This window comes from Amphibalanus amphitrite, unplaced genomic scaffold (assembly GCF_019059575.1).
Source record: "Amphibalanus amphitrite isolate SeventyFive unplaced genomic scaffold, NRLGWU_Aamphi_draft 002048F_arrow, whole genome shotgun sequence".
NCBI lineage: Eukaryota > Metazoa > Arthropoda > Thecostraca > Balanomorpha > Balanidae > Amphibalanus > Amphibalanus amphitrite.
This window is the reverse complement of record NW_024883541.1, coordinates 43583-54155: the sequence shown is the minus strand read 5'-3', so window position 1 is coordinate 54155 and position 10573 is coordinate 43583. Positions and strand designations below refer to the sequence as shown.

General features: G+C 45.5%; 1 protein-coding gene across 15 annotated transcripts; it reads left to right on the top strand.

The window, feature by feature from the left end:
* Window positions 1-302: 302 nt before the first annotated feature.
* LOC122376192 (RRP15-like protein) lies at window positions 303-10434 on the top strand. Of its 15 annotated transcripts, none has more exons than XM_043355950.1 (6): window positions 303-339; window positions 5194-5310; window positions 6307-6614; window positions 6817-6902; window positions 9583-9754; window positions 10060-10434. In XM_043355950.1, exons 2-6 carry the CDS (start codon window positions 5250-5252, stop codon window positions 10198-10200), a joined length of 768 nt encoding a protein of 255 aa, XP_043211885.1. In that variant the 5' UTR covers window positions 303-339; window positions 5194-5249; the 3' UTR covers window positions 10201-10434. The 15 variants fall into 15 exon arrangements, with proteins under 15 accessions (XP_043211885.1, XP_043211877.1, XP_043211878.1 ...); XM_043355942.1 differs by lacking the exon at window positions 303-339 and adding an exon at window positions 2765-2828; XM_043355943.1 differs by lacking the exon at window positions 303-339 and adding an exon at window positions 3517-3537.
* Window positions 10435-10573: the final 139 nt, after the last annotated feature.

Sequence of the window (10573 nt, the reverse complement as noted above, 5' to 3'; positions counted from 1 at the left end):
AACAAAAAAAGGTTGAACATAAAGTTGTCTTGCTTTGACTCATTGGGCAATTGCCTCTCTTGATTCGTCTGTAGTGCTGTCAGAAAAATGTTTCAACTGAAATTATGTGGATATTTACTATTTGGTTTTCTCTAAATTTTTTGTTGAAAACTTGACAACATACCGACATATTTTTTTAAATATTATTTCAAAAGAAGAAAATGAAAAAATACCTATTATTTTGCATTTTAATGTTTCTTTTTGCGAAGAAATAGTTCCTGTAATACGTATCTTGGTCCTATTCGCTTCTAAGCCTCTTTCCCAGCGGATTTTGTTCGGACCGCCGATTCGTATTAGCAGGTGGATACATGAGTCGGTAGTACGCTCCTGATTCGCATTAGCGGTGAATCCGATCGTGATACGTATTTGCTTTGCTCATGTAACCGCGGATCGGATCGCCGATTCGTACTAGCAGGTGGCTACATGAGTCGGTAATGCGTTCCTAATTCGAATTAGCGGCTAAATACGTATTTACTGTGCTCATGTAACCCCGATAATAGAGTTCAGTGCTCAAAGCTAAGAAATTTACCGGGGTTACATGAGCAAGTAAATGCGTATCAGGAACGGATTTTCCTATTCGCTCACCATTGTAGTCCGTTTGTAATGCGTATTAACTCTGCTCATGTAACCCCGAGCATTGTCCCTTTGGCCTTGTGAATGGGAAAAAGACAGAGCCACTGTCCATCACGTAAAAGCTAGCTGTTTTGAGGAAATCACACTGTATTGGTATGTTATTTTTGTATCATGAATCACATACAAACCAATCAGTATTTGTGTAAAATGGCAAAATGAAATTTTTAAACCCCTAATTATCATTGCTGTAGTGCTTTTATATTATTTATATGGTTTTTATCTGTTGCTTCAGTTTTTGTATTCTTGACATTTAAAAATTGTGAATTGTTATCAAATGTAGTGAAGGTAAAGTAGGTGAGAGTGGGGAAAGATGCCCAGGGTTTTACTATGTCATATATTATTCGAAAATGACGATTGGAAAGCAAAAACTTGTAGTTTCAACGGAAGCCGACATCATTTTTCTCCAAAAATATCACACCTTCGTGCTTGAAATATGATAACGTTTTTTGCATTTTCCTGAAGAAGTGAAAGGGGGCATCTTACCCCACAGGGTGGGAAAGACGCCCCCTGGCGTTGGGTAAGATGCCCCCTGCACTATAAGTGACATAAATGGGCACGTGAGTCGCCTGAACGAATCAGTAGTCCCTTCGGGCCTGCAGTAGACACCAAACGTCATCGTAAGGGCCCTCAAAAGTAGTCGTAAGGGGCTTCAGAGGTCATCGTTAGGGCCATCATAGTCCAGCGCGGCCAAGCAAGCCTCCGTGGTGGCGTTCGGAGACCACTGTGGGGCCCTTATAGGTCTTCATGATGCTTGAGGGCCCTCGAGCCCATCGTGGGGACCTCAGATGCCAGCGCGGCCCGTGGAGCCAACGTGGGAGCCCTCAAAGGATGTCGTGAGGGGCCCTGGAGCCAATAATGTGGCCTACAGAGGCCGTCGTAAGGGCTCTCAGAGTCAGATGCCGCCCAAAAAGTCGCTGTATGGGCCGAGAGACCGGCATGGGGAGCACCCGACCGTACTGGACTCTCAATAGTCCCAGATCGGCTTTTGTCTCTCATCCACTGAACTCTATAATGTGGAATGCGCATCGGCCGCCAAATGGTGTCCAACGGTGCCGCCATGTTGCGCAGACCAGAAAGCGGCCGCAGCCTGTGCTGGGGAATAGGGAATTCGGGACCTCGATTTACGTTTGCGGTCGCTGCATCCGTTACGCTCAAGCTATGTGGACACGGAACCCGGCATCTTACGCAGAATTGAGTGGAGAACAAGATGAAATCCTAAAAAAATCATCAGCTATAAGGAACTAATACGTTAAACCCTTATAAGTCAATGGGGAAATATAAAAATTGTTATTTTGGCGCCGAGAATGATCTGAAACTATCTCAAACATATAAAATCATGATTTCATGCACTCTTTACAAGGTTCTATGCTTCATATTTGCATTGCTGCCCTTGCGTGACGTCATCTGTGACGTCACAAGGGTCACCATTTTTCTTCAATAACTCCCGATCAAATTGAGCTAGCGAGTCAGGAAAGCCACCAATGGACTCAGGAAGACCTGCCGAATCGAATGATATGCGACATGACCTCTTTCGACCAACTTCGTGACCTGGGGGTGCTGACCTGACCTTGACCTGAGGTCAACACCCTAAGTTGACCTGACCCGAACAAAAAGTATATCACTCGATGCGCCTGAGCTAGCTGAAAACGATGGTGCCAAAATCGCGGCTCTACGGCCATTTTTGGCGAAGTTATTTACCAAAAACCGAACCCGTGCCTTAGATCACTTGACCTGACCTCAGAGGTCACCGGTTGACCTGAGACCCTTACAGCGGGTTTCTACCAGTCACTCTGCATTATACTTTGCCGCATACGACCACTTTACCGCTTAATTCTAGTTTAATTAGCGGTGCATTAGCGAGGTGGGTTCAATCAACCCCCTCGGCCGGGGCAAATGTAGGTCAGGCGAGTGAATTTGAGGAATTCTGAAGATACGATCGTGTTCCCCACTCAATTCTGCGTAAGACGCCGGGTTCCGTATCTACGTAACTTGAACGTAACGGATACGGCGTCCGCAAACGTAAATCGAGGTCCCGAATTCCCTATTCCTCAACACAGGCGGCAGCCGGTTTCTGGTCTGCGCAATATGGCCGCCACCGTTAGACACTACGGCCAATAGGGTTGAAGCGGCATTGCTCCCCTGTGCTCTCATCACAGGTATGTAATAAATTATCGGGGTTACATGAGCACAGTAAATACGTATTTAGCCGCTAATTCGAATTAGGAACGCATTACCGACTCATGTAGCCACCTGCTAGTACGAATCGGTGATCCGATCCGCGGTTACATGAGCAAAGCAAATACGTATCACGATCGGATTCACCGCTAATGCGAATCAGGAGCGTACTACCGACTCATGTATCCACCTGCTAATACGAATCGGCGGTCCGAACAAAATCCGCAGGGAAAGAGGCTTAGAAGCGAATAGGACCAAGATACGTATTACAGGAACTATTTCTTTCCAAAAAGAAACATTAAAATGCAAAATAATGGGTATTTTTTTCATTTGCTTCTTTTGAAATAATAATTGAAAAAATATGTCGGTATTTTGTCAAGTTCTCACAAATAAATAGAGTGAAAACCAAAAAGAAAATATCAAAGTACTTTCAGTTGAAACATTTTTCTGACAGCACTAGGACGAATCAAGAGAGGCAAGTGCTCAATGAGTCGAAGCAAGACAACTTTATGTTTAACTTTTTTTTGTTAAGTTAATTGAGAATGTTTTGAGCAGATTTAAATGCAAAAAAGACATAAGATATTAAGTTTTTAATTTAGTCACCTCTATTGCTACGGAAGTGCGCCACATTTGTATGCTATTCCGTTTGTAATGCGCATCGGGCCGAGAGCCAAACTAGATCCGTTTGACGTCACTGATACGAATTTGCTCATGTAGTCGGTGCACTGAATGCGTTCTTGGGGAGCTGATTCGAATTAGCGTAGTGCGTATTTGGAACGGATCGCTCATGTAACCGAAACGTCCGAGGCACACGATTCGGGCCGTATTTCACAAGGACTATTCTTTGCTGACTGGAAGCGTCAAAATGCAAAATACTAAGCATTTTTTATTGGCTGCCTCGTAGAAAATAGCAAAAAAAATGTTGGTATTTTGGTTTAGTCTTTGCATGTGAAATAAAATGAATGAAATATTTTTATAGATAATTTTTTTTCTGACCACCCTGCTGTCGCTGCATGGCGAATCAGTGCCCACTGACTTGAAACAAGAAAACTTTGTTTTCATTTTTTGATTTCATGTTAATTTTAAATGTTTTTGAGCCTATCAATTGATATAAGTATTTAAAATTTAGCTCAGTCGTCCCGGTAAATGCCGCAACTGCGCCATGACTGTACGCTAATCCTATTCCGTTTGTGATACGAATTACCGGCCGTCGAGGAGTCAGCCCGGGTGAGCCAAACAAGATCCGTTTGACGTAGATAAAACGAATTAGTCTCATGTAACCGGTGCCGTAGATCCGTTTGTGGGGAGCTGATGCGCATTAGCGTAGTGCGTATTTGGAACGGATCGCTCATGTAACCCCGGTAAATGATTTGACAGGCTGCTTGAAGGACAGCCTACGGATTTAGGGGGGCGTCTTTCCCCATCAGGACAGGGGGCATCTTACCCCAAGGTACCGAGGTAACATTAAATCAGTACAATTTGTTAGCCATAAAACTACACCCTGAAACAAACTGTTTGGGACACAGTACACGCATGTTAATTTATCACGACTATGGCACGGGACGCAAAAATTATCTACCTTCTTTGATATTTACAATGTTTTGACACCAAAATATTTTTTTGAAAGCAGCAAATAAAAAACATGCAATCACCAGCCAGCCGTTGCCCAACTGAGCCTCGCAAATTTTTGTGCAGTTAACAAGGCAGGCTTCCGCTTTACGCTAAGAACATTTATTTCCAGGTTCGATTCTTTGTTTCGCCGCTAGAGGGGGTAGGGCGTCTTTCCCACCCTGGGCATCTTACCCCACTCTCCCCTACAACAATGCTATAGGTATTAGTTGTGGTGCTGAGGATACCACTAAATGAGAATAATAGCAAGATAAATGCTGTATTCTTGCAAGTCATTGTTGCCTATCTGTTAACATTACCTGTGAATCAAAATAATGATTAGCCAGCTGATGGGGAATCAATATTATGATTATCTGTTTAAAGTGAATCAATTCCTTGATTGCCTTTCACTACCTATAGAATTCAAATTGTTATGATAGGAGCAATATTATTTTGCTTAGGAGATAGTTCAAGCATTTCTGTTCAAGATCAGGCATGCTCCTTCTTGAAACACTCTCTTATTTTTATGTGATTGGTAAGTTAGAAATGGTCTGCATTTATGCCCAAAAGGAATCAATCTTTTGATGCCTCCATATTTTGATTCCAAAGGTCTAGTTTGCCCAACTGACTTTGACTTGCACTACAACTAGGCTTTAAATCACCAGACTTTGTTGAAAATGATATTGCATATTAATATTGAAATAAAGTGTTGTCTTCAGAATTGTGATCATCTTCCAGGGTTCAACAGGCATTATTATTAACCCCAGATCAAGATACCAATACCAGTCGAAGTCATGGTGGTGGAGGTAGGCGAGCATGAGCAGGCGATGGATTCTGGTGCTGCACATTCTGAAGGTATGTTAAAACAAGTAAGAATCACCCACTCTAGATAGATGAAGATGCACTTGCTTTTAGTACACTTGATGAAGTACACTTGATGAAGTACACTTGATGAAGTACACTTGATGAAGTACACTTGCTTTTCAGGAATGTGGTATTTATTATTCACTGTGCTTAAACCTGTAGCAGCTTCTTATGGTTTGGGTCTGCTGGGAGTAGGTTTACGTTTCATAGCTACTGATGTTGCGTTAGTGTCATTTCATAAGCTTATTGGGATGCATATTTATGGATGGATCTGCCCAAATAGGTCTGATTTACCATATTCAACTGCTCCTTCATCAAACAAATAACAATCTATTTAAGGTCATGGCATGTTATCATCACAGAGGTGGGCAGTGACTCACGACTGTATGCAGGTTCATAGAATGTTTGAATTCAATGGCTCCAAATAAATATTCTTGCCCTAGCTCTGAGCATGTCATCCCTGGTGGCTCCTGGTAATCTTTATAATGGTCTGGTAGGCATCACTCGGGCTCATCAGTTATCACAGCAAAGGTATGGTAAATTCGTATTTGAAAATATGGAATGAGTGAGACGTCGCCCGATCGTCGTAATGGTCATAAATTGAAATACTGCTGTAAAAACTCGCTTCGTTTCGTGTCCATAATTCGTGCATGTGTCTTCGGTCTCCCTAGGAAGCACGGGACGGGCAATGACGGTTGACGTGAGCGTCCGATGTTGGAAGCAGCCAGCGCTGTTTGCGACTGGCGTGGCCCCAGCTTTGGCTTTGAGAACCGACTTCAGTGACGACTCTATGTTGGATGCTATGCTCGTTAACTTTGTGATCTTCGAAGAATGAGCTGTTATTCAATGTAGCACGAAGAAATCATTTTAATAGCCCTGTCATTTGTCATTTCTGACTATCAATATGAATACGATATGCACTAGAAAACATCATCGATGCGTTCGTTTTCAGATTAATCGACGAAATATGCCTATTATGTTTGACAGACGCATCTTCAGACATGGAGGAAGTTGAAGACGTCGCCACCTCTGCACCAGCAGAAGGCAATGAGGGTTGGGCGGACGTCATGTCCCGGCTCCTAAGTGCACCAGCGCCGAAAAAGAAGTATGTCATCCTCTCAAAGGCCAAAAAAGCGTTACCAAAGGATGATGCAGAGGACGAACCAGAAGAGGAAGCCTCCGATCCGGGCTTCGATGTAGAAGGCGCGGAGGCAGCGCCGATTGAGAAGAAGAAGCGAAAGACTGCCAGGTCGCATGCGGCGAAACGTAAAGAATTGGTTGAAAAGCGGAAAAAGGTAAGTAAAATAGTATTCGTTCATCGCCGATTGATTTAAATTAAAATGGAAGCTCAGCTAGTTTTTTTTTTAATTCGCGCAAGCCTCACACGTAGAGAATGGCATCTGAAATGCAAGGACATAGAGCTTTTATTAAGTGTTTGTTGGCTTATCGAATCGAATTATCTTTGATATGCTGCGTGTAACACCACGTATTTTTCAGCTCAGAGAATGGGAAATGATGGGACGAAAGAAGCCAGACATTCGAGAAAAAGATCGAGAAAGAACCTTGTGCAAAATAGCAACACGGTAAGTAAGCAATAGCACTGCGCTCTGCAAAGCAGTAATATGCATTGTAACGTCCATGCATGATTACGTCATTAAATTTTATTTGTAAACCGTAGATCTGGGCGTGTGGAAAACAAAAAAAAATCGTTAAAGGTAGTGTGCCAGCTTTCCTGGACCGTATGGAGTTAATGGCCCAGATAAGGAGAACCGGATTTTTAGAACTTATCCATAGGGGAAAGTGGGGTAAGACGGGCACCTTAACTTTGGAGCCATTTTTCGGCCGGTTAGAAACATCATAGAAACGGGAAACTGGGTGAAAACCTTTTTCAGACATTTTACTTTCATTTGCCAGAAGATGAGACTTAGACCTGATTCAACAAATAAACTGCAGCTATTTTTGCAAAACCTTGCAAAAACCCGTCTTACCCCACCCCATGGGGTAAGACGGTCACATGGGTAGGGCAAGACGGCCAGCTTCTTTCACCGATCAGCGCAGCTCGCAACAAATGCCCGAGATTAGCCGCATTTATACAGTCGCTCGTTGGTCTCAAGTGCTTCGGAAATGGCAGTATACGAGATTCGTGCAGAAGGCGTATGCTCCTATATAGGCCCTAGTTCAGAAGCCATGTAGAACCGTTTTTCACATTCATTATTCGAGAATAAACTGTGCCGAAGGAATATTGCTAACATGTCTGTGAGTATCGGAATCGAACATATTCTTATTAGAAATGCTTCTTTTTTCCTACAGCAACAAAAATATTTTCACCATTACAGACCCATTGGGTTCATAGTTGCCCGTCTTACCCCAAACTCAATGTCAGAAGTTCAGCACGATTTTTCGCTGTGGACAATTTGATGCAGACAAAGCAAATCCGCCGTAAATGAACACTGTTGGCATATGAGTGTACCACAAGTGATTGCGAGTTTTTAACTCTATAGTGCTGTACACAAAAGCTTGCACAATACATTATGGATGTTTTCAATGAAATGAGTGTTTTAAAGAAATCAAAATAAAAGATTATCGACTGAACACAAATTCACCAGACTTGAATGGTGGTGTGTAGTGGGAAAGGCAATTCTGGTCCTAACTTTTCTTGCTCGTAGCGCTATTGGTTTGGTCTGCAGAAGGGGTGCCCGTCTTACCTACCCTGACCGTCTTACCCCACTTTCCCCTACCTTCAAAACTCATGGAAACGTCTTAAATTCTTCAAATTTTGAGTACCCCAGTGCGAAATTCGCCCCGACGGGTTGTCGGTCGTACCCCAACCACATTTCACACCACTATGAACAATAAATGCACACACTGAAATCGCTATTACCGATATGCTCATCCAATCAAGTTTCGATAAACCCGTTCATCATCATCTCCTGCGGTTTCGAACACGCCTGTTAGGTGGTGCGGTAGACCGCGCCCAAAGCCAGGGCCCCGGTAACGTGAGGTAGCCGAGTCGGGGCAGCGTGCGCTGACCCAAGCCGGGGCCGCGCGTCCTCCCGGTGTCATGTGATAGCCCGGGGCTGCCCGCGGGGATGCGGTAGACCGCGCCCAAAGCTGCGGCCCCGGCTTGGGTCAGCGCACGCTGCCCCGACTCGGCTACCTCACGTTACCGGGGCCCTGGCTTTGGGCGCGGCTTCTGCTCATACTTTGTGGTGCGGTGGTGGTGCGTCGGGCCGCGCGCTCTGACTTCGGCCAAGAAAAATGCGTCAGCTGATCATTGTCATTTCTGCCACTTGTGTGTGGTGAAATGGGGTCATAACTTAAGAGACGGCTTTTTCATATCAATTATTTTACATAAAATCATATTTCAAACCATAAATAATGTTCGACAGCCAAATAAAAGAAACAATACCAATACAGGCTTACAGTTTAAGGCTCGACATTGTGTTGTCTACGATTAGACAGCTGATAACTCATTCCCGTACGTCGTAACTCTATAATGACCTTTGCTTATTGTCACATGTGCGCCGCATTCGCGATTGTTGCCGACGCCTGTTTGCAGCTCAGTCCACTACAGTTGTTATACATATCGAAAAACCGATAAACTTTTAGGCGAAAAAGGCACTATTCCAGGCCCATTTTTGATTTTTTTGCGATATTAGGTAAAAACAGAAGCTTCTTATCCTAGGAAAAATAAAATGGAAAATCTTTTAAAGGTGGCACACTACCTTTAATGCAAAAAAATGGGTTATTTCATTTTGTATTGAATATTGAATTAGTAGAAAATTGTACGTGAGCTGAGCTTGCTGATTTGTTCGAAATAATTTTCTTACTATTTTTGTGGTGTTAATTCTTTGACATCCTTGAAATCCTGCGCTCAGCCCTATTCTACACGACCCACGCTACCCCCAATTTAGCCCGGATGAACAGAGGGCTGTTCACGGGCCCTGTGTGCGGTCGTACCGCACACAGCCTCCAAGCTCCGCCCACTGCGTCCCTACGTCAGCATTCCGTCACCGCACACAGCGACCGCTGTGGCCGGTCGGGACTGGCCACAGCGGACCGTCCACCGCACGCAGCCGTGACGTCAGAGCCGCCTACCCATCCCCTACCCCCACGCCTGCTGGACGCAGCGGGCCACCGCACACACCGCACGCAGCAGTGTGCGGTGCCCGTGAACACCCCTCCGGTGGTACGCTCTTCCCACCACGGTCCGCCCACGGGTGGCTGATGACTCACACACATCACCGTTCTCCGATCCGCCAGTGGCGTGGTGCAGCTGTTTAACGCCGTCAGGAAGCAGCAGGCCGAGGTGCAGAGCCAGCTGAAGGAGGCCGGCGGCTCCCTGAGGAAGACTGAGAAGGCCCTGAAGGCGGTCAGCAAGCAGACGTTCATGGACCGGCTCCGGGATGGCGCCGATGCCGAGCCGGCAGAACAGGTGGGACACGACACGGCACACTTCGGAGTAATTGGTGGCGCCTGCTATGCTGCATGAGGCTTCGATACACTCACAGGATTTCCGTTTGCATTGTTGTTTACTTTGTCGACCTTAATGCAAACTGTATTGTCAATAATATTTATGTGGGACTATTTAAGGACATCAGCTATGCGCTTAAAACGACATAGTATCATGACAAGACATGGCAGAACAATTACATGATCAAGTATTTCTTGGTTGCAATACTGTCAACGGCGGCCGCTGAGGCCCTGTGTGACTCACTGCATCCCTCCGTGTGTCCTCAGTCGGCTGAGTCGGGTGACCGGGCCACGTGGAGTGTGCTGCGTGACGACTACCTGCCCGAGGCCGGCCACAAGGACTGGGACCAGGACAGCGACGCGCAGGAGGACAGCGGCTCGGCAGGCGACTCGGACGACGATCTCTGAGCGGACGACGGGCTGGGCTGGGACAAACTGTGAGCGGACAGCTGGTTGGGCTGGGGATCAGTCATCAGTCATCACTGCACTGACCGGGCACTGCGGTGCGGCTGTCAATGTTGCGAGCTGCCGCGCCCCGGTGTCCCTGGTGCGATGGTGTCAGTTGTCTCCTCGGCATTGTTGGCTGCAGATTGTATTTTACCTGTATGTGCTTTTTTGCAGTAATATATGACCGCAAATGTATTTGTCTTGAGATGTTTTGGGCAGGCAAAGTATTAACCCGCGCCCTGCTGGGGGGGGGGTGTTTGAACACCCCCCCCCCTTGTGGTTTTTCGCGAATATCTCAAAAAAGGCGGCGCGGAGCGCCGCCGTTTTTGGTACA